The sequence below is a fragment of the Bubalus kerabau genome, chromosome 1 (assembly GCF_029407905.1).
Source record: "Bubalus kerabau isolate K-KA32 ecotype Philippines breed swamp buffalo chromosome 1, PCC_UOA_SB_1v2, whole genome shotgun sequence".
NCBI classification, from domain to species: domain Eukaryota; kingdom Metazoa; phylum Chordata; class Mammalia; order Artiodactyla; family Bovidae; genus Bubalus; species Bubalus kerabau.
The window spans coordinates 185,865,053-185,888,983 of record NC_073624.1 but is presented as its reverse complement, the minus strand read 5'-3'; the positions used below and the strand labels follow the sequence as shown (position 1 = coordinate 185,888,983).

At 49.0% G+C, this 23,931-nt stretch overlaps 1 protein-coding gene across 1 annotated transcript; it reads right to left on the bottom strand.

Moving 5' to 3' along the window:
- Positions 1–1,738: 1,738 nt before the first annotated feature.
- Positions 1,739–23,468, bottom strand: NFILZ (NFIL3 like basic leucine zipper). The gene is made up of 3 exons (XM_055546082.1): positions 23,373–23,468; positions 4,965–5,105; positions 1,739–4,682 (listed from the first exon to the last, which is right to left on the bottom strand). Exons 2-3 carry the CDS (start codon positions 4,965–4,967, stop codon positions 3,810–3,812), a joined length of 876 nt encoding a protein of 291 aa, XP_055402057.1. The 5' UTR covers positions 4,968–5,105; positions 23,373–23,468; the 3' UTR covers positions 1,739–3,809.
- Between the last annotated feature and the right edge of the window lie 463 nt (positions 23,469–23,931).

Genomic DNA, 23,931 nt, shown 5'->3' with positions numbered 1-23,931 from the left:
AAAGGCAGGAGACCCGCAGTTGGATCCCTGGGTTGGGAAGATCTCCTGGAGAAGGGGATGGCAAGCCACTCCAATATTCTTGCCTGGGAAATCCCATAGACAGAGGAGCCTGGCAGGCTACAATCCATGAGGTTGCAAGAGTCGGACACGACTTAGGGACTAAACCACAACCCACCACAAAATGACACACACACATACACAAAGAGATGGGTTAACCAAAACTTATAAACATTTATGGGAACATTTAGGAGACTATCTTCATGATCTTGAGGCATGGAAGGATTCTTAAACAAGACAGAAATGTACAACTGTAATAGAAAAGAAGGATACATTTGGCAACATCTGATTTTAGAACTTGTCTTCAACAAAATCTGCCAGAAAAAAGATGAAAAGACAAGTCAGGCAAGAATGCTGTGATGTTCACATGTGACAGAGGATGTATATCTGGAATATATAAAGAGCTCTGAGAAATCAACAAGAAAAAGGTAAATATCCCAGCAGAACAGGCAATTCATAGAAGAGGAAACCCAAGTGGTCAACAGATTTTGGCAAAGATGTTCAGCAGATGAATGCAGGTTAAATTCATTTTACACTCACCAGATTGGGAAAAACCAAACAGTTCATAAAAATCATTATATGTCAGCACAACACGGACGTCCTCTGCGTGCAAAGGAGTGTGGATTGGTAATACCACTCAGTGGAACACTTTGACAGTGTCAAGGTTGAAGACAAACACCATGCAAGTCTGCAATTTCTCTCCTGGGTATATACCAACAGTAAACTATGGCCCTTGGGCCAATTCTGGCTATACCTGTTTAGGGAAATAAAGTTTTATTGGAACACAGCTATGTCCACTTATTTACATACTGTCTATGGCTGCTTTCGTGCTACAATGAAAAGGTGGAGTAGATGCAACAGCGGCCATCCCACAAAGTCAAAAATATTCATTCTGTGGCTGCTCCGTACAGGAAGAGTTTGCCAACCTCTGCTCTGGGTCAATGCTTCTCAAACTTCAGTGTGCATACAGATCTCCTGGGAACCTTGTTAAAACACAGATTCTGACTCAGCAGTTCAGGAAGGAGCCTGGGACTCTGCATTTCTAACAAGCTCCCAGTGATCCTGATGATGCTAGCTCATAGATCATGACTTGAGTGTCAAGGATCCAGATAGCACAGGGTTCCACCAAGATGTGTCTGTGAACCCTTGCAGACAAAACTGAGAAATGTGGCCTCATCAACATTTTCAACTCATTTTATCTCTGCCCCAAGAAGTCATCATTCAGGTGGGCAGAAACTTTCATTCAACATCTGTTGCACATTCAATATGAGCCAGGCACACCCGAAGAAGGAAGGGAATCTCATGCATTGATAGCCAAAGAAATCTCCCCAGCCTACAAGGATGGGTGGAAGAGGAAACATAACATGTGGTTGCACAATGTCCTAAAATCTGGTCCCCAATTCAATCATGTTGTTGCACACATGACCCAAGGGGCCCGTGGATGCCCCAGGGTGGAACATGGCATGGGATAGTTCTTACAGCAGCAACTCCCAGGCAGCCACATGGAAGGCTGCAGTTGCCTACTGGCTATCAGAGGACAGAGGCCACACCTATGGCCCCAGAGCCCATCAAATGAGTAATCGACAACAGTTTAGACATTTGTGCAAGTTTCCACTTGCAAACACTTCAGTGTGGAATACTTCTTCCCTCATCCAGTTCCTGTTTGACACACAGAAGGAGATAAAAAAAAAAACATTTATTGAAAAATATATATGCATTTGATGAATGAAGAAATGATTCATATTCTGTCCCAAGAACCATCATATATAAATGACATTGACAAAAAAATAGTAAAGAGCTAGGTCAGGGTGAAGGGAAACAATTTTGAAGAATGAGAGGACATTTCCCCTGAAGACAGCACTACTCTGGGGTTGGGAGCGTGAGTGCTTTCTAAAAAGGAAAAGAAGAGAGAGGAGTTAACATCTGTTGAACTTGCGTATGAAGTGCTACACGGTAGTAAATGAGATTTAATCTTCTCAAACCATCTGAGGTAGGTGTGGTGGTCTCTACTTTGGAGAAGAGGAACCAGAGGCTCCACAGGCCACCTCCAAGTAGAGGGAGGGGTGGGGCAGGGGGTCTGAGTGGTCCCCTGTGGTAAGAATAGGATCAGAGGTAGAAGTTTTCAAGCAGTGGGTTCTGGCTGTAGAGAAGGAACAGTAATGGGGTTTTGAAGGGAGTGAGTTCTCTGTCCCTAGAGGAATGCAGGTAGAAACTAGATAACCACTCATCACTAGAGTCTCGGAGCCCCTCCTGATGTTGAAATTCTATGACCTGTTTTAGGCAGATCCTTCTCTGGGCTTTTCCAACTGGAGCTGGAAGGTTAAAAGGGACTTGAATGATCCAAGGGCCACCAACCCCCATTCCCCTGAGTACACGGGGTGTGAGTGAGCTGGGCTCAGACACTTCAGACACACCAGATGAGTGGACTCACCAAGAGGAAGCACCAAGCTACCCACATCTCCCAGAGGTGGTATGCTACGCCCCGACTTCCTTCTTCTGTCTGCCTGTCAGCATTTTTTTAACATTTCTAGGGCCAAGCCTGCATTTAAGGCCTCTATGCATGATCACCCACAACTATGTGGCATCTTTACGTTGAGAGCCAACTTCTCTGCACCCCCAGTCTACCCCTTTCCAACAGTGGGCTCTGGCTAAGAAGGGAACAGGCTAGAGCTGCCACCTCCAGGCAGCCCTCCTTCCTGTCTCCTCAGGATCTTCTTGGGAGATGTAAGTCTTCAAGCCCAGGATGTGTTCTGGGGCTGAGAGGTCTTCTAGGATACAAGTAGCCAAAGAGAGAGAGAAGACTAACATACACACCCTTAGATACTGAGGATCTGTTCCGGAGGCTTGGGCTGTGACTCAGCACACAGAGGAAGCCACCTGAACTGGGTAAGTCTGACCTCCACACCAGGAGGTAAGTACACACACCCGCCCCTGCAAGAAGTGAGGAGTCAGACATCCTAAAATTTTACCTTCTCCTTCAGTATGGCCCTCAGTGTGTCTGTTCCCAGTCCCCACCATCCCCCTAGAATAGGAACCCCAAAGCCAGGAAGCTGTTCTCACGCTTGTTACTAAGCTGGGCACTATGAATTGTAAATAAATGAGTGAGACAATGAATGAATGATCAACTGAGCACATGAATGATTAATGTATAAAAGTATTGATGAATGGACAGACATATGGGTAGGTAGATGAATGGATAGGTGTGTAGATTCAGAGTAAAGTGGTTGGGTGGATGGATCAATAGATCTAAGGACGGATAGATGGAAGGAAGGGTGGGAGAAAGGGAGAATGGGTGGGTGAGTTGATGTGATTAGATGGCTGAGTGTTTAGATGAATGAATAGACAGATAGAAGAATGGAAGGAAGGTAGGATGGATGGACAAATGCATAGATGGGTGGATGGATGAGTGGACAGATGGACACATGCAAGGATCAGTGAATGGATGAATGGATGGGAGGGCAGACAGAAGGATAGATGGATGGATGGATGGATGGATGGATGGATAAATGGAAAGAGGAAGAAAAAGTGACTACCCAAAACATATTTCAGGCAGAATAGGAACCATGATATGACCCAAGGTCCCACAGACTCTCCTCTTAAAAATCTGGTCTGGACACTAAAAAGTGGATTATATCCCCAGCCTTGCCCAGTTTTTGGAGCTGGGTCAAAGCCAAGCCACTCATACTCCCAGACAAACCCATGATCAGTCCCCACTACAGCCTTGCAGGCCTGGCCTTGCCCAGGGGAAGCTTTCAGATGGGGCTCCCGCCACTCTCCCAGCCCCAAGGTACTCTGCTGGAAGCTCGGGACTTGATTCGCAATTTATGGGGCAGGGAGGCCTGAGCCAGATCCTCCTGGGGATGGTTCTCAGGGACCGGGCAGGCCACTCTGGGAGGCAACCCCATGGGATCCACACCGGCTGTCAGCAACACGTCAGAGGACCCTGAGGCCTGGTATGCAGTGGGTATGGGTGACCACAGCCCCCAGCAGGGCCTGAGCTCTGGTCTGGGGCCCCCGTGCCTATCCAGGAGGTGACAGCTGAAGAAGGCAGCAGGCAGGGCAGCCTGCAAGGCCATGTCCACTCTTTTTGAGGCAGGGTCCTGGAGGGACCTGGGGGGAGTGGCCAGGCTAGTCCACCTGTGAGCCACTAGGCAGCGCCAGCATCCTGGAACCCCAGCGTCCAAGGAACACGGTCTCAAGAGGCAACCGTGGGAGCCAGGTAGAGTCAGGGTCTGATCAGCCCTAGGACTGGAGTCCCCAGGCCAGGGGGAATCCCATAGCAGAGTAGGCAGGGTCCGGGTCCCACCCGTGGCGGGCAGGAGACCAAAGCGATGCTTGAGCGCCCGCAGCTCAGCCCTGAGCAAAGCATTCTCCTCGAGCAGGGCGGCCAGCCGGCCCTCCAGGGCCGCGTCATTGAGACGGCGCTTCTCGCGGGATCTCTTGGCCGCCTCGTTGTTCTTCCTGCGCTTCTCCCAGTAAACTGTGTCCTTCTTCTCTTCCGGCATGAACTCCCGCTGCCGGCGCACGGCCGGACCGCGAACCCGCGCTCCCGGCAGAGTTTTGCGGTGACCCTGGGGTACATCCGGGAGGACCAAGAGACCCACATCCATGGTCGCCTGGGAGCCCTGGGGGAGGAAAGACGAATTCTTGGACTGGAAGCAGGAAACTGCCCTGAATGAGTCCCTCTAATTTATCCTGTATCTCCACCATCCCCAGGGGAGGGGCCCATGAAAGAGTGGAAATTGGGCTGGAGAGCTGGGTGGGGGCAGAAAGGAGTGTAGCAGAAAGAGTGGGGAGCTGATGGGATGGTTTGATGTCTGAGGGAGAAGTGGGTGAGGCTGCCAGAGAGAGGATGGATTTCGGGCTTAAAAGGAAGCCACTGGAGTCAGGGAGAGTAGGTTGGGTACCATATCCTCAGGAAGACGGAGGCTCTTTCCCAGGAGTTCTTACTACTGAGGAGGTCAGCACACAAGCCAAGGGCTTAGTTCAATCTGAGCTTCAGGGTAGGATTCTTGGAGACCCAGAGAGACACAGAAGGAAAGCCAAACCTAGAAAAAGAGAATATGTGTCCGTGGAGTTAAACTGAGCCAAGGTGGGGTCAGAAGATAAGCCACTACTCACCTGAAAAGTGCCAAGGTTGTACACCAAGATCTCCATCTGCAGCCAGAGGTTTCCACCTGCCCATCCACCCTACTTATATATATTCATAAGGTCTTCTATTCGCCCACTCACTCAGTCATACACCCTTCACCGACCTACCTAGCCATCTCCCATTCCATCCATTCATCCCTTCATCTACCAAGCATCTATTTATCCATCCATCCCGGTCCCATCACTTCCTGGCAAATAGAAGGGGGGGAAGTGGAAACAGTGACAGATTTTATTTTCTTGGGCTCCAAAATCACTGCGGATGGTGACTGCAGTTATGAAATTTAAAAACGCTTGCTCCTTGTAAGGAAAGCTATGACAAAAATTCACAGTGTGTTAAAAAGCGGAGACATCACTTTGCCAGCAAAAGTCTGTATAGTCAGAGCTATGTAGTCATGTACAGGTGTGAGAGTTGGACCATAAAGAAGACTGAGTGCCAAAGAATTGATGCTTTCAAATTGTGGTGCTGGAGAAGATGAGAGTCCCTTGGACTGCAGGGAGATCAAACCAGTCAATCCTGAAGGAAATCAGTCCTGAATATTCATTGGAAGGACTGATACTGAGGCTGAAGCTCCAATACTTTGGCCACCTGATGAGAAGAGCCGATTCACTGAAAAAGACCCTAATGCTAGGAAAGATCGAACGCAAAAGAAGAAGGAAGTGGTAGAGGATGAGATGGTTAGATAGCATCACTGACTCCATGGACATGAATTCCATCTCCATGGATATGAATTTGAGCAAACTCCAGGAGATAGTGAAGGACACCCATCCATCCCCCATTTGATTGTACAATCCTCTGTCTATTCCCTGCCCAGTCACTCATCCATCTGTCAATTCATTCACTGTTAGCTTTATTTTTAAAATAATATTGTGCCTACAGGAAAAATAAAAAATAAACAAATTGGACCTCATGAAAATGTTTAAATTTTGCACAACAAAGGACACTATGCACAGAATAAAAAGGCAACCCACAGAATAGGAGAAAATATTTGCAAATCATAAAGCTGATATAATTTGCAGATTACAAGGTATTTGTATCCAGAATATATAGGAAACTCCTAAAACTCAACAACAACAAACACCAAACAACTCAATTCAAAAATGAACAAACAACTTGAGTAGACATTTCTCCAAAGAAGCTATATAAATGGCCAAAAAGTACATGAAAAGATACTCAGTATCACTAATCATTAGGGAAATAAAAATCAAAACCACAATGAGATACCACCTCACACCTTCTCAGATGACTACTATCAAAACAGCAGAAAGTAGCAAGGGTTGGCCAGGATGTGGAGAAACAGGAACTTTTATGAACTGCTTGTGGGAATGTAAAATGGTGTAGCCATTGTGGAAAACGTTATGATGGTTCCTCAAAAAAAATTAAAAATAGAATTACCACATGATCCAGCAATTCCACTTCTGGCTAAACCTGCTAAATCACTTCAGTCGTGTCTGACTCCTTGTGACCCCATGGACTGTAGCCCACCAGGCTCCTCAGTCCATGAGATTCTCCAGGCAAGAATACTGAAGTAGGTTACCATACCCTTCTCCAGGGGATCTTCCCAACCCCAGGTATCGAACCACCCCCGTCTCTTACATCTCCTACATTGGCAGGTGGGTTCTTTACCACTAGCACCACCTGGGAAGCCCACCGGATATATACCTAAAAGAATTGAAAGCAGGGTCTCAAAGAAACATTTGTACACATGTTCGTAGCAGCATCATTCATAATAGCCAAACGGTAGAAGTAACCCAAGTGTCCATCAACAGATGAATGGATAAGTAGTCCATCCATACAGCAGAATATTGTCCAGCCCTTAAAAGGAAGGAAATTCTTAAAAGGAGACCCTGCTTTCAATTCTTTTGGGTATATATCCAGTGTATAAGGCTTCCCAGGTGATGCCAGTGGTAAAGAACCTGCCTGCCAACGCAGGAGACATAAGAGATGCATTATCCATGCCTAGGAGTGGCTTGGCAACCCACTCCAGTATTCTTGCCTGGAGAATCCCATAGACAGAGGAGCCTGGAGGGCTACAGTCCATAAGTTCACTAAGAGTAGGACACAACTGCAGTGACGTAGCACACACACTCATATGCATAACCAATGTACTCAGTTGTGCACCTGACCTGATACAATGTTGCACTACAATGAAAAGAATTTTTGTAAAAAAGGAAGAAAATCCTGACACATGCTTCAGTGCAGACGCAATTTAAAGGCATTATGCTCACTGAAATAACCCAACGACTACAGAATAAACTCTCCTTTCGTATGGTTCCACTTATTGGAGGGACTTAAGGTAGCCAAGAACCGTAGCCCACCAGGCTCCTCTGTCCACGGGCTTCTCCAGGCAAGAACACTGCTCTGGGGCTCCATGCCCTCCTCCAAGGGATCTTCCCAACCTAGGGACTGAACTTGGGTCTCTCTCACGGCAGGCAGATTCTTTACCATCTGAGCCACCAGGGAAGCCCTGAGTAGTCAAAGCCACAAAGACAGAAAGTATTGATAAAACGTGGTGGTTGCTGGGGCTGAGGGAAAGAAGTGAGTTAGTGTTTAACGGATATAGAATTTCAGTTTTAGAAGATGAGAAGAGTTATGAAGATGGATGGTGGTGATGGCTGCACAATCTATGTCATGTGAACATACTTAATACCACTGAACTGTATGCTTAAAAATGGTTAAGGTGATAAATTTTATGATATGTGTATTTTACCACACTAAGAACATTTTAATAATAATAATTTTGTGCCTTTACTAAGGGCCAGGCATCTTTCCATCCATATATTCATTTACTGGTCCACTCACCCACCTTCTGTTCCTCCATCCTCTCATCCATCTAACACATCCTTCCTATGTGCCAATCATCCTTCCACAAATCCATTCATTCATCTCTATATCCCTCCATGAGTCCACCCACCCATCCATCCAACTAATAAGAAAGCAATTGATAAGAACTTCCCACATGACTAGTGTTGAAGAACCAGGATGTTAAGAATAGGAGCAAGGGACTTCCCTAGTGGTCCAGTGGTTTAGAATCCACCTTGCAATGCAGGGGATGTGGGTTGGATCCCTGGTCAGGGAACTAAGATCCCCACATCCCCTGGAGCAATTACTGAGCCCACATGCTCTGGAGCCCAAGTGCCACAACTCAAGAGCCTCTGTGCTCTGGAGCCCCACACCACAGCTGGAGATCCCGCATGACTCAACAAAGGTCCTACGTGTCACCATAGAGACCAGATGCAATCAAATTTAAAAAAATATTAAAGAAGAGGAGCAGATGAGGACTTCCCTGGTAGCTTAGCTGTAAAGAATCCACCTACAGTGCAGGAGACACGAGTTTGAGTCCTGAGCCAGGAAGATCCCCTGGAGGAGGAAATGGCAACCCTCTCCAGTATTCTTGCCTGGAGAATCCCATGGACTGAGGAGCCTGGCGGGACTACGGGACTGAGCACAAGGAGCAGACAGAAGAAGCAAAGTCATTAGATTCCCAACCCCTAGAGTGCAGCTCAGAAAAGATACCCCAGGGACACCCCAAGGATGAGGAACCACCTCTTTTACCATAGCCCATTTTCCCATGTTGGTTTTCCTGAACATTCTGATACAAAGATCTGGTCTCTACTGAACCCCTGGGTTCCCGGCACCTAGGATGTCATCACCTTCTGTGATTCTGATGCAAAACAGGATGAGAGGAAATCCAGAACAAGGTATGAGCGTTCTGACTCAGGATGGGCTCAAGGGAAAAGTGGACACTGGGGGCTGACAATTTTGTTCCAAAAACCCACTGAATAACCTCCATGAGGACAGCATGTGCCTTTTTTTTTTTTTTTTTTTTTTTTTTGGTCTACCATTGTACTCCTGTACCTGACATTGGGCTCATAGATAGTAGTGGGTAAATAAATATTTGTTGAATGAGTGAATAGACACATAAATGAATAAAAACAGAATCTTGTTCACACATAGAGAATGTTTGGCCCTCCCACTGAACCGCCAGTCTAAAACTGTGAAACCCACTTCATCAGCCTCCTTGCTTTGGCCACCAGGAAACTCAGCACTGGGTTTTGAGATGAACTCTAGTGGCTTTCTTGAGTTGGGAATGCAGTTTTTCTCTTCTAATGTTATTGTTTGAAGTTTGTCTTTTATTCTGTGCTCTTGGCCGTGTTTGAAAAAGCATGGAGGCATAAACAGTCAAATAACAACACTCCTAGGAATTCTGACCATAATCCTAGACCCACATTTTGCAAAAGTTTATTCTCAAGAATCCCAGTGGCCCAGCTTCCCTGATGGCTCAGTGGTAAAGAATCAGCCTGCCAATGCAGGAGACAACGGGTTCAGCCCCTGGTCCAAGAAGATCCCACATGTCGCAGAGTAACTGAGCCCATGCACCACAGCTATGAGCCTGTGGTATAGAGTCCGGGACTAAGCCCACTCGCCCTAGAGCCCGTACTCTGCAACAAGAGAAGCCACTGAAATGAGAAGACCAAGCACTGCAGCTAGACAGTAGACTCCACTCACCACAGCTAGAGCAAACCCCGTGCAGCAACCAAGATCCAGCACAGCCAAAAATAAAGAACATTATTTTTTATAAAAGAATCCCAGTGGCAACAGTGTTCTGCCAAAAACAAGAGATACAAATATATTTGAAAAATATTGCATTCCTTGTTCTTATATGAAAATCACAAACACGTGGGAATCATTAAAGGCTCTGACGAGTCCTGCAAAAAGGTTTAACTTGTGTTTGACTTGGAAGTTCTCAAATGTATTTGGCCATGAAATATTAACTTCACAAAACACCTTGGGATATATATTTATTCATTCACTCATACAACACTGTGCCAGGTTCTAAGGTGGTTACTGGGCTGGCAGAGGAAAACTGAACAGTCTCCCTGCCCTCACAAAGCCAGGAGATGACGGGTGTCAAAGGCATATCCCAGGACCCTGGGACCAGCATCCAAAGGGCACTATTCTGGCTTGGGGAGAGAGGATGGGGGCCAGCTGGGCTGGAAAGGGAGAAGAACAGCCTAAGGGTCACCTAAGCCCAAGTCAAAGCCAGCAGATGCCCAGGGAAGGAGGCGGAGCGTGGGCTGGTGGTCAGTTACAAGAGGAACCGGAGGCTCTCACGCTATGCCCATGAGGCCGACAGGGTTCAGCCTCACTGTGCGGCTCCCTGCCCGAGTCCCCTCCTCTCTGTGGCTTGGCCAGAGGCCCCCCTAACCACCACCCCGACACCTCCACAGGAACCCAGAGGGAGATGGGGCAGTAGATAGCTCAGCTGCCTGAGTTTATTTAGAGAATACGCAGCGAGCGCTGGGCTGGGCCTTCCTGTGGTCGTGGAGGAGGTGCTGGTGGGGGCAGGCAAGTCAGGGGACACTTCCCATGAATCAGCCAGTGAGGGGAAGAGGAAACCGGAAAATCTCCCTCAGAGATGGCCCAGCACAACTCCACCCCAGCCCCATCACCCTCCACTGACTGTCTGACTGGTGGCAGTCAAGGCTCTTCTCAGTTCCCCCCAAGTGACGGGGAACTCATTCACTAAAGTCAGCTGCTGCGAGGCTGGGTGACTTCTCATAGTCAAGAAGGTCTTTCTGACAAATACCATATGGTATCACTTATATGTGGAATCTAAGATAGGACCCAAATGAACTTCTCTACAGAATGGAAACAGACTCACAGATGCAGAGAGCAGACTTGTGGTTGCCAAGGCAGAGGGGGTGGGGGAGGGAAAGGATTGAGAATTTGGGATTACCAGTTGCAAATTATTATATATAGGATGGATAAACAACAAGATCCTACTCTAGGGGCTTCCCTGGTGGTTCAGTGGTAAATATGGGTTCAATCCCAGGTACAGGAAGATGCCACATGCTCCAAAGCACCCATGCTCCACAACTATTGAGCCTGTGCTCTAGAGTCTGGGAGCCACAGCTACTGAGCCCATGCACCATAGAGCCTGTGCTCTGCAACAAGAGAAGCCATGGCAAAGGAGAAGCCTTTACACCAGAACTAGAGAGTAGCCCCTGGAGAAAGCAATGGCACCCCACTCCAGTACTCTTGCCTGGAAAATCCCATGGACAGAGGAGCCTGGTGGGCTACAGTCCATGGAGTCGCTAAGAGTCAGACACAACTGAGCGACTTCACTTTCACTTTTCACTTTCATGCATTGGAGAAGGAAATGACAACCCACTCCAGTGTTCTTGCCTGGAGAATCCCAGGGACGGGGGAGCCTGGTGGACTGCCATCTCTGGGGTTACGCAGAGTCAGACACGACTGAAGTGACTTAGCAGCAGCAGCAGAGAGTAGCCCCTGCTTGCCTCAACTAGATATAAGCCCATGCAGCAACAAAGACTCAGCACAGCCAAAAATAAAAATAGATAAATAAAAAAAAATTTTTTTTTAAGATCCTACTGTGCTTGCCTGGTGGCTCAGATGGTAAAGAGTCTGCCTGCAATGCAGGAAACCTGGGTTCAATTCCTGAGTCAGGAAGGTCCCCTGGAGGAAGGCAAGGCAATCCACTCCAGTATTCTCGCCTGGAGAATTCCATGGACAGAAAAGCCTGGTGCACGCTATAGTCCATTGGGGTTGCATAGAGTCAGACATGACTGAGTGACTATCACTTTCACTTTTCACTGTATACCACAGGAAACTATATTCAATATCCTGTAAAAAAAATCATAATGGAAAAGAATATGAAAAAAATATATGTGTATAACTGAGTCGTTTTGCTGTAGAGCATAAATTAAACACTGGAGAAGGAAATGGCAACACACTCCAGTATTCTTGCCTGAAGAATCCCAGGGACAAAAGAGCCTGGCAGGCTACAGTCCATGGGGTTCACAAGAGTTGGACATGACTGAGCGACTAAACCAGCACCATCAATTAAACACAACATGGTAAATCAATTGTACTTCAATAAATTTTGTTTAAAAAAAAAGAAGATAAAGAAGGAGAAGAGGAAGAAGAAAGAGGAGGAAGGGGAGGGGAAGGAGGAAGGGGAGAATGAGGAGGAGGGGGAGGTCTTCCTGGGTACAGAGCAAAATCCACCTTCACCAGACTTTTTTCCCATTAGAATGTGTTCTCTGTGTGAGTGTTCGAGAAACTCCTCTCTCTGGCCCCTAAGGATTTGATGAACTGACATTCACATTCCTCTATTCCGATTCCAGTCTCTAAGGAAGGTGGTAATGTTTAATGAGGACCTACTGGCATATGTGTGCCAGGCATATGCAGTGTCTTGCTCTGCACTCACCACCACTCAAAGAGAAACGCTCAGTTATTGTCCTCATTTGACAGATGAAGAAACAGCTGAGAGACCCCGTGACTAACCTGAGTCAGTCACCTGCCTCCAGGTGCAACAGACAGCAGAGCCCACACTTGAACACATCCGCTGAATCCTCCCGGCTTTTCCCTGCTTCTTCCACTGAGGACAGAGTTTTGCGTTTGTTCAGCACCTCTGAAGAATAGAGGTCGGTGTCCACAGAGGAAAAAGGGGTCCAGCTACCGAACAGCTGGCAATCGGCAGGGCTGAGATGAACATCCAGGCTGTCAGAATGATGCACGGATGGACAGAGGAAAGAGCTTCAGTCAGTTCTGTCTGGGTTCAGATTTTCCCTCCCAGCTGAGTGTGTGGGGGCAAGTCCTGTCACTCCTCTGAGCTTCCAATGCCTCATTTAAACTGAAGGTAATAGTGGTACCTACTTCATTGGTTGTATAAAGAATGAGATCATAGGTGTGAAAAGCCAGTACATAACACTACAAAATGAGCCACAGGGTTATTTTTTATTTGATGGTGGTGGTAGAATCCTCTCCCACTAAGTTTCTGCTGCCAGACCCTAATGGTTATCTGTGTTGAAAACACCCACACAAAATGGAAACAGACTCACCGACCTAGAGGACAGACTCTGTGGTTGCCAAGGAGGAGGAGGTGGTGGGGGAAGGAAGGATTGAGAGTTGGGGATTAGCAGACGCAAACTATTATATATAGAATGGATAAACTTACAGTCCATCCAACACAATGGTATCAGTTTATAGATGATGAAATTGGACTTCCATCCAAGATGGCAGACCAAGTACCCACAGAGACCTCCCTTGTTCCTCCTCCAAACACTTGGACAGAGAAGCGCCAATGTGAACCAGAGATCAAAGCAGAGATGCCCAGTGACAAGGATGCCCCCACCCACAGAAATGTAGGGCCCCCTAATATATGATGTCAAAGATGCACATTCTCAGAAGACTCAGAGGACAGGGGAAGAGATCCTGAAGAGATGAGGAATTCACAACCACTTCATGAAGTTGCCACAAACTCCCCAACTGGAAGAATTTACATCTGCAGAAATAGACATAATCAGTGCAATCTTCAAAGAGTTTTACAATGAATATATAAAGTGATTCAAAAAGATAAAGGAGGGAATACTAACCATAAGACCAGAACAGGAGGCTATAAAACAAAAGCAAGTAGATATTTTAAAAGAATGAATTTCTCAGCTATGAAAAATATAGTTACTAAGAAGAAAAAAAAAAAAAAAACTCAAGACATGGGTTGCCTAGTAGAAGCAGAAACCGAGATCCAGATTTGGGAACAGACTTACCAAGGTCAGATGGAATTTTAGTGGCCAAAATGGAAATAGTACTCAGAGCTCAGCTTTGAAAAGCCCAGAACTGAAGTCTAGCCTCAGGACCTGAGCCTGAGGCCATCTATGACTCTCCAAGAGTGTTCTATGGCTCCCCTCTCTCTCTTGTCTGTTTTTCTTTCCTTTCCCCGTATTATAAGGTTGCTGCTGGGCTGAACTTCAAAGTTCCTTCCTGATGAGAAGCAGGGCTTCCATTCTCTGACTGGACAGGGTGGGAATGAGGGGTATGGAGCAAAGCATAGCCCTCTCCTCCCAAATTAGAATTTAATTAAACAGAATCTTAATGTCAGAAGAGGAATAGTCAGTATTGGCCATGGGATGCTGGTCTATGAGCCTCTGATTCCTCATCCATAAAACGGGTTCACTTCATCGACAAAGATCCATCTAGTCAAAGCTATGATTTTTTCAGTAGTCATGTACAGATGTGGAAGTTGGACGATAAAGAAGGCTGATCACCAAAGCATTGATTTTTTCAAATTGTGGTGCTGAAGAAGACTCTTGAGAGTCCTGTGGACTGCAAGGAGATCAAACCAGTCAATCCTAAAGGAAATCAACCCTGAACATTCATTGGAAGGACTGATGCTGAAGCTGAAGCTCCAGTACTTTGGCTACCTGATGCGACAAGCTGATTCACTGGAAAAGACCCTGATGCTGGGAAAAATTGAGCACAGCAGAAGAGGGCGACAGAGGATGAGATGGTTGGATGGCATCATTGACTCAATGGACATGAATTTGAGGAAACTCCAGGAGATGGTGTAGGACAGGGAAGGCTGGCATCCTGCAGTCCTTGGGGTCTCAAAAAGCTGAACAGGACTTAGCAACTGAACAGCAATAAAAATGGGTTCAAGGGGCCCTATCACATGGAGATGTTTTGAGAATTAAATAGTAAGTTGTGTGTACAAGACACCTGGCATGTCCAGATGGTCTCACACAGAACGCCTTCCTGGAGCTGAGCAAACTCCTTCCTTGAGCCCAAAGACATACCAGATAAGAACAAACTACAATCACTTGGGGTCTCAACCACCAAGACAGGAGAGAGAAAAAAAGTTTGAAAGGAAAATTTTAAAGGTGAGGGGAAGAAAAGATGAATCAAAGAAGAGACAGTAAGCCCATAAATTCCCCACCCATGTGGCCAAAAGGAGCCCACAAGCTTTCCCCTTGTTCCATGCTAAGTGGGGAGCTACAAATGACCAAAAACTCTCCAGTGGGTGTAAGACTTCTTAACACTTAACAGCAAGAAGTGGCATTCATGTGGGTGATGCACCTCCGGAAAAATGGTTTGCCCCATCCCTTATAAGAGGAATACTCATTTGTTTTCATTTACACAATGAGATACTGTTTTTTTCCAACTGAAATTGGCAAAGATTTTAGAAAACGATAAAACCCAATGCTAGCAAGGATGCGGTGAGATGGGCACTTCTATATCTAGAAGGCGGAGGTGTCAATTGCTTCCTGGCAAAACAATTAGGCAATATGAAACACAGTTAGGCTTAAACCCTGTCTGAGGAGTAAAAGTGCCCCTTTCTTCCCACCTGGATCACTGCTTCAAGCATCTCCCTATTTTGCCCTCAGTAGCCCCAATATCCCTCAAATACACCATTCCAACCAGTTAGAACCTCTTTCATTTACTGAAAAGATGTTCTCTCATCTCTACACGCTGTTTCTTCTGCCTGAAACATTCTTTCTCTTCCCTCACCAATTCCCCAGCCAAATCTTATTCATCCTTCAGAACTGAGCCTAGATTTTGCCTCACACAGGAAGCCTACCAGACTGATCCCTCTTATCTAGACCAGGAGCATCTTCTGGCTCCCTGTACCCAGGGGCTTTCACCATCACCTCCACAGGGATCACTCTTGAGTCTGCCTCCCCATATCCACCGATCTCCAGAATTTGTCGTCCTTCAGTTGCTAAGTTGTGTCTGACTCTTTTGTGAACCCATGGACTGTAGCCCACCAGGCTCCTCTGTTCATGGGATTTCCCAGGCAAGAATACTGGAGTGGGTTGCCATTTCCTTCTCCAAGGAACTTCCCTACCCAGGGATTAAACCTGTATCTCCTGCATTGGCAGGCAGATTCTTTACCATTGACCCACCAGGGAAAACCCAATCTCCAGAACAGATGTTCAGTAAATGCAGGAGGAGTGAAATATTTGGAGAAGGGATGTGCTCTGTGTAGTCCCAGAAGGCAGAGAAAGAACCACAGAGAGGGAGAAATTTTTCTTAAAATTCCAGCAGAGGCTGTCTCGAGTGATAATGAGCTGCCTGTCACAAGAGCTATGCAACTGGGGGGTCAGAAACTGCTTCTCTCAGTCCCTCTCTCTGAGGTATCCACCCTTCCCTGCACAGATTCAGGGCCCGGGGGTGCCTTCCTCCCCAATCTGTTCATGTGGCTGTCCTCTGACTCAGAAGGTGACCCAGGGAAGAGAGAGGACTCACAGGAGCTGTTCCTACGGCCCTAGCGCAGCCCAACCCATTCCAACGAAGAGTCGCAAGAGACTACATCCTCACAGGGTTCAATGCACCGAATAGCGCCTCCGGGCCGCGCACTCTCGCTCTGAGAGAACCCTACTTCACAGAAGCTCCAGCGGAACCTACCTCTAAAACCGAGAACCCTGTGTGGGAACTCAGATTTCAAGGCAAAAAATGCAAGGCACTCTGGTCTGCGGCCAACCCTCCCCTCTGCCCTCCCGGGGCGCAGGGAGTGGCCGGAAGCCGTTGGTACCTCTGTGCCCAGCCCACAAGCCCAGCTGGAGTCCCCGGAGCCAGGAACTGGCAGGAAAGGGGCGGGGAGGATGGGGGAGGGGTGTCAGGAGCCAGGCCATGGGTTCCATCCTTGAGGTGGCAAGGCACATATCCTGACTTGACACAAATTTCTGGTCTTTGCCAAGCCTGTCTTTTCACCTGTCAAACGGGTACAAGGTCGGTGCCTGTGTTGGTAAGTAACCCAGGTACACACTTAGTCCCAAAAGGTAGTGGGTGTTGCTTGTCAATGCCAAGCTTCAGGGAGGCACCCAGGGCCCACGGGGAGGGGGGCGGGGGTCTGATCCAAGGGCAGGTTGGCTGCCTGTGAGTGACAGCCCAATGGAAATTCACCTCCTGCAAGTCACATGGAAAAGAATCCATCTCTGGTACCTAAAGCCTTCCGCCCCTGACCAGACAAATCCCTCAGGCTCTGCGTCCCCATCTCTCCAGCCCAAACCAGAACAACCCCCCAAACAAGAGGAACCCCAGCTTCTCAGTGCCTGGCAGGGTGGGGTCTGGCTGCCGGGTAGAAGCTCGAGGCCCTCCCTAGCCCGGAGGTGGTGTCACTGGAGGGGCTGAGGGTACTTGGCCTCAGTCACCACTCACACCATGTCCCACCAACGTCAGGACCCAGCCAGCCCCTGGGCCCACTCAGTCTCCTGCCAGGAGGGTCTCTCTGCCAGGCAGCCAAGTCTGCAAATGACTCTGCAGGTGGCCAGACCCCATCCAGGCCCACCGGGGCCTACACACACCTACACTGAGCCTAGTAGCTCTGGCTCCCCTGGCTCACCCTGCTCTAGCTGCACAGGCCTCCTCACTTGTTCCCCCAACACACCAGGCCCGGTCCTGCCTCAGGGCCTTTGCACAGGCTGTTCCCTCTGCCTGAAATGCTGTTCCTCCAGATACACACGTGGCCCCTCCCTCACCTCCTAACAGGTCTCAGTGCCTCAGCAAGATCTGCCCTGACCACCCCCAGGCTAAACTCCCACCCACACCCCCATTCATTTTCTCTCTTGCTTTGCATTTATTGGATGAACGTATCACTGTTTTTGTTGTTGTTCAGTCACTCAGTCGTGTGCAACTCTTTGCGACCCCATGGACTGCAGCACATCAGGCTTCCCTGTCCTTCATCTCCCAGAGCTTGCTCAAACTCATGTCCACTGAGTCGGTGATGCCTTCCAACCATCTTGTCCTCTGTCGCCCCCTTCTACTGCCTTCAGTCTTTCTCAGCATCAGGGCCTTTTACCACTCCCTTATTATTATTTTTTTTTTTTTTTTTTAGCCATGCCATGCAGCATGTGGGATCTTAGTTCCCCAACCAGGAATCAAACCTGTGCCCCCTGCATCTTGCCTTGGAAGTATGGAGTCTCGGCCACTGGATCACCCAGGAAGTATCTCCCTTACTTTTTCATTACTGACTTATTTGCTTAGTGTCTTTCAGTTTCTAGAATGCCAGCCCCTGGGCACCCTTCTCTGTCCCCAGTGCCTACAACAGCAGCTGGCATGCAGTACATGCCAAATAACTATCCATATAGCTATTTATTGAGTGAATGAACCAACGTGAACAATCTTGTTTCATTCTCATAGCTTCCCTGGAAGTCAGGTTCTCCCCTTTTTTCCACAGAGGCTCAGAGAGGTACAGTATCTTGCCCAGAGTCACACAGCAGGTCATGGGTGATCTGGACCCTGGAGCCCACTCTCTGGAGCCTAAGATACAGCCAGGGGTGGGGCATGGGAGGTCTCGAGACACCTTGAGGCTGTTACACGGCTCCTGGCTCAGGATTCAGTGTCTGTGGAGCCCCAGGGCCTCGGTCTTTCTACTGAGCCAAGCCCAGGAGCATAATGAGAGTAACAGCTTCCAGCCCTGGGAGGCCTGCCCTCCAGGCCAAGGGTACTGCTCCTCCGCCATCTCTGCAGCTGCCCTCAAAGCAGAGACACCCCACTTTCCCAGCCCCCACCCTGAGCTGGATACTCTGTGGTTCCCAGGGACAAGCTGGAGCTGTCCCTGGGGACCTTGACACAAGCAGTGACTAGACCCTGTGACTTCTCTGGGCTCCCCAAACCCTCACTGGCATCATCGGGGGCCCTACTTGGGTGCCCAACCCTGCCTGTGCTAAGCACTTTACAGTCACTATCTGTTGGAGCAATCTCTTTCAACACACAAATCAGATTATGCCACTTTCCAGTGAAAAACCCTCAACAGATCAAGACCGAAGCTCCCACGCCCCACCCAGGGGACCCTGAGCAGTAGATGGAGCTGGTCCCCTCTAAGCTCCCACCACACTGGCCTTCTGACCTCTCCAACCCACCACAGGGTCTTTGCACATGCGGCCCTTCTGCCCGGACCACCCTTCCTTGGTTCCCCTGGTTGCCCTTTTCTCATCCTAGGATTGCAGCCTCTCTGAGAAGCCCTTGCTGACCTCCCAGGATAGTTCATGAGCCCCTGCTCTGCACCTACTAAAACAAGGTGTTTCCGCCGCTTAGCATTCATTACACTCCCTTGTATAATTCATTGACTCACATCTCTCTTTCTCCTTTGAGACCAGGGCCTGGGTTTCTTCTCCCCAGTGTTTTCCCACCCCTGGGCCAGGCACATAGTAGGCGCTTGATAAACAACTTGTCGAATGAATGAGTGCATGTACTGAATCCTGGCATCTCTCCCAGGCTCCCATTCTACAGGTGAGGAGACCAAGGCTTGATCACCTGAGGTGGTACCAGGGCTCCTGACTTCTCTTCTGCAAAGCCTGCCCCACCCCCAACCCCGCAGCATTCTCTAGCCTCCCACTCCTGCTTTAGGACAGTGGTTCTAAACCCAGGGGATGTTTGTCAATGTCTGGAGATGTATGTGGTTGTCATCACAAGGGGAGGGTGTCTCTGGCATCTAACAGTAGAAGCCGGAGATGCTAAACATACCATAATACACAGGACAGAAGACTCTCCAGCACTAATGTCAATAGTGTGTGTGGAGAAACCCTGCTTTAAGGGAGGTGCCCACATCCAAGCCTGATTTATTAAGACCAGGTAGGTCTGGGACTTCCCTGGTGGTCCACTGGTTGAGAATCCACCTGCCAACTCAGGGGACATAGGTTCGATCCCTGGTGTGAGAAGATCCCACATGCATTAGAAGCCATAACTACTGAAGCCTACACATCTGGAGCCCATGCTCTACAACAAGAGAAGCCACCACAATGAGAAGTCTTCACACCGCAATGAAGAGCAGCCCTTGCTCGCCACAACTAGAGAAAGCCCGCACACAGCAGCGAAGGCCCAGTGCAACCAAAAGTTAATTAATTAATTTAAAAAAAAAAAGACCAGGTCTGGTCCCAGGGGCTATTTTATTGGATCAGAAGTGGCACTGGTCTGGTTGGAACCCTGTGCTGTGCTAAGTCGCTTCAGTTGTATCCGACTCTGCGACCCTATGGACTGTAGCCCACCAGGCTCCTCTGTCCATGGGATTCTCCAAGCAAGAATACTGGAGTGAGTTGCTGTGCCCTCCTCCAGGGGATCTTCCCAACCCGGGGATCAAACCCATGGTTCTTACTGTCTCCAGCATTAGCAGGTGGGTTCTTTTCCACTAGCGCCACCTGGGAAGCCTAGGTCCCCAAGATAGAGCTCACCTGGACCCAGCTTCCCAGGTGGCTCAAGTGATAAAGACTCTACCTGCCAATGCAAGAGACACGGGTTCAATCCCTGGGTCAGGAAGATCCCCTGGTGGAAGAAATGGCAACCCACTCCAGTATTCTTGCCCGAAAAATCCCATGAACAGAGGAGCCTTGCAGGCTACAGTCCATGGGGTTGCAAACGGTTGGCTACAACTGAGCACGTAACAGTGGTGCTGGTGATAAAGAACCCACCTGCTAATGCAGGTTAGACGTAAAACACACAGGATCTATCCCTGGGTGGGGAAGATCCCCTGGAGGACGAAATGGCAACCCACTCCAGTATTCTTGCCTGGAGAATCCCATGGACAGAGGAACCTGGCAGGCTGCAGTCCATAGGGTTGCACAGAGTCAGACACAACTAAAGTGACTTAGCATGAGCATACGACAGCACGCACGTGCACCCAGCTTTTGTGTATCAAAAGACACTATCCACAGAGTAAAAAGGTGACTCACAAATGGGAAAAAACATTTGCAAATCATATATCTGATGAAGGATTAATATCCAGAATATATAGAGAACTATGATTCAACAACAACACTCAATTTTAAAAATGAACAAAGAGCTTGAAAAGACATTTCTCCCAGGAAGATACCTGAATGGTCAATACGCACAGGAAAAGATGCTCAACATCAATCATCATTAGGGAAATGCACAGTAAAACCACAATGAAGTCCTGAAACTAGCACAACTTTGGAAATCAACTATACACCAATAAAATTTTAAACAGGAAAAACCACAATGAGATACCACTTCATACCCATTAGACTTCTATCGAAAGACAGAAAATAATAAGTTGGCTAGGGTGTGGAGAAACTGGAACCCTTGTACCTTGTTGGTGGGAATGCAAAATGGTCCAGCCGTTGTGGAAAACAGTCTGGCAGTTCCTCAAAAAATTAAACGTAGAATTACCATATGAGCCAGCATTTCCACCTGTGGGTATATATCAAACAGAACTGAAAGCAGAGTCTGGAAGAAATAGTTGTAGACCATGCCCATAGCAGCATTATTCACAATATCTAAAAGGTAGGAACTACCCAATGTCTATTGATAAATGAATTAAAGTGTGAAATGGGATCCATACATACAGTGGAATGTTATTCGGCCTTGAAAAAGGAAGGAGATTCTGACACTTGCAAAACGTGGATAAACCTTGAGGACATGATGCTCAGTGAAAGAAGACAGACACAGAAGGACAAATAGCCTGATTCCATTTACAGGAGGTGCATAAAAGAGTCAGATTCACAGAGACAGAAAGTAGACTGGAGATAGGGGCTGGGGAAGGAGACCTTTTATAAGGTGAAAAGAGTTCTGAAGATGGATGAAGTTTATGGGACAAAGCTTGCCCCGGGGTGGGAGAAGGTCTCTGAGACACAAACCTCCAGCCCATTTGCTCCAAATGAACATGCGACTCCACACTCCATGCCCACCATTAGCCCCAAGGCACCCACTGTGGCCAGATGGTAGCCACATCATCAGGCATGTGGATCAATGTGGACTGCGGTGGGACAGAGAGAGAAGAGGAGAAAGAGATGGACAGAGGAAGCAGAGAGGGAAGGAGAGACAGGGCAAGCGAGAGAGCTGATGGCCACCAACCCACACTCCACAAACCCACACTCCACTGCTGCTGCTGCTGCTAAGTCACTTCAGTCGTGTCCGACTCTGTGCGACCCCATAGACGGCGGCCCACCAGGCTCCCCTGTCCCTGGGATTCTCCAGGCAAGAACACTGGAGTGGGGTGCCATTTCCTTCTCCAATGCATGAAGGTGAAAAGTGAAAGTGAAGTCGCTCAGTCGTGTCCGACTCTTCACGACCCCATGGACTGCAGCCTACCAGGCTCCTCCGTCCATGGGATTTTCCAGGCAAGAGTACTGGAGTGGGGTGCCATTGCCTTCTCCGCCCACACTCCACAGACCCCAGCAAACAGCCACCCATATCTGCAAACCGCCCATATCCATCCTCCACGGCCGCTGGAACCTCATCACCAACATGCCAGAGCCCAGGGACCCTCAAATCCTTACAATAACTGGCTCCCCACAGTTATTACCTAGTCAGACCCCACAGCACACCAACCCTGAGCACACATACCCACAGGTCTGCACTGCAGCTGGAGCTGCTTCACCACCAGATCCCAGAACACAGTCGGACTCCTGAGAAACAAACCTGACCCTCCCCTACAGCCAGACCCCTTACAAGACCACCCAACAGCAGACCCTCCCTGGTCCCTGAAGCAGACTCTTCTGAGACCTCAACCCCCCACCAAATCTCCCGGCCACCCACCCCCATCCCCAGGGGGCTGCAGTCTCCCTTAGGGACCCACATTCTTGGGTCTTGGGATATGCATGGAGCCTGTGTTTTTTCATCCCATTAGAGCTGACCAGGCTACAGCTAGCCAGACATCAGCCATCAGCAGTTGCACCATGTGGAGGACAGAGACTGGGTTTTGGGGTGTTGGCAATACCCACCGAAGGAACAGAAACACACGACAGGAAGTCAGGAGCCCTGTGATGGGAGAAGCGGCAAGAAGCAAGGAGAAAGGTGGGCTTCAGGGAGAAGAGGCTGCAAAGTGGCCCCCAAAACGAATGTCAGCCTCATTCAGGGTCTGAAGCCTGATGCCCCCACACCCGGCTCCATGGGGCCTGGGCCTGGCGCCACCTGCATCCCAGCCCCTTCACCAGGACAACGCCCACCACCTTTGCTCCCCTTCATGGGCAACATGGGCAGAGGAGGCAGAAACTAAGAAGGGAGAGGAAGGGGACCCTCGGGTGGGGGTAAGCCTGTTCTTCCCCGCCCCCACCGGCTGGAGAGTGGGGGTTGGATGGGACAGAAGGGACAGAGGCAGAGAGAGAGAGAGAGAGAGGGACAACCAGGGCAGGGTCACTCAGAGAGAAACCCGAAGAGCCACAGACTCTCAGATCCAGAAACCCAGAGAGAGAAAGAGCGTGCTAAGACGGGGAGAGAGACACATTAAGTGCCGGCGCCAGGTAGGAAAGCTGTCAGAGGGAGAAATCTCAGCGAGAGAGGGGCTGAGATGCCAGGGGGAGATGGTCACGGTGTGGGTTCCCGATCCCCCCCACCCCGCCCCCACCACCAAGCCGGTCCCGGGACGTTCACCAGCCTGGCTGGGCCGCTACCTGCCTGCGAGGATTACCTCCGGGTTGCAGCATCCGTGGCGAGTCCCCCGTGAGCCACATCGGCCTCGCGGGGCCTCAGACTCCTCCGCGGAGGAGTCAACCAGGGCTTCCGTAGAGGCAACACCCGGCCCCCGCCTGTAGTTCGTGGCTTTCCCTGCAGGGCTGTGCTCCCCCGCACACCTGGTGTCTGCCCGAAGAGCAGGTGCTGTGGGCTGGCTCAGGCTGGGGTGGGGGGCAGGGGTATCACCAGGGAGCAACAGCCCCACCAGGAGGGCACATGGGGAAGGGGCACCCGCTGATCTAGCCACTGGGCACCAAGGTTGGAGGGAGTATCGGACTGAGCAAAGTTATGGTCTCTCACTTTCAGCCCCTGAAGACTTTTTTAAGTTAGATCAAGGGACACTTGATCTACCCACAGGGACACTCTCCTGCTCAAGCACCTTCTGTGGCTCCCCAGTGCCCTGCAGATCTTCTGATTCCTCCCTTTGGACGTAATTTCTCTATCCAGGCTTCCCATCAGAAGAAACTGAGGCAGGGAACACCAGGAGAAAGTGGGTCTAGGGACTTCCCAGGCAG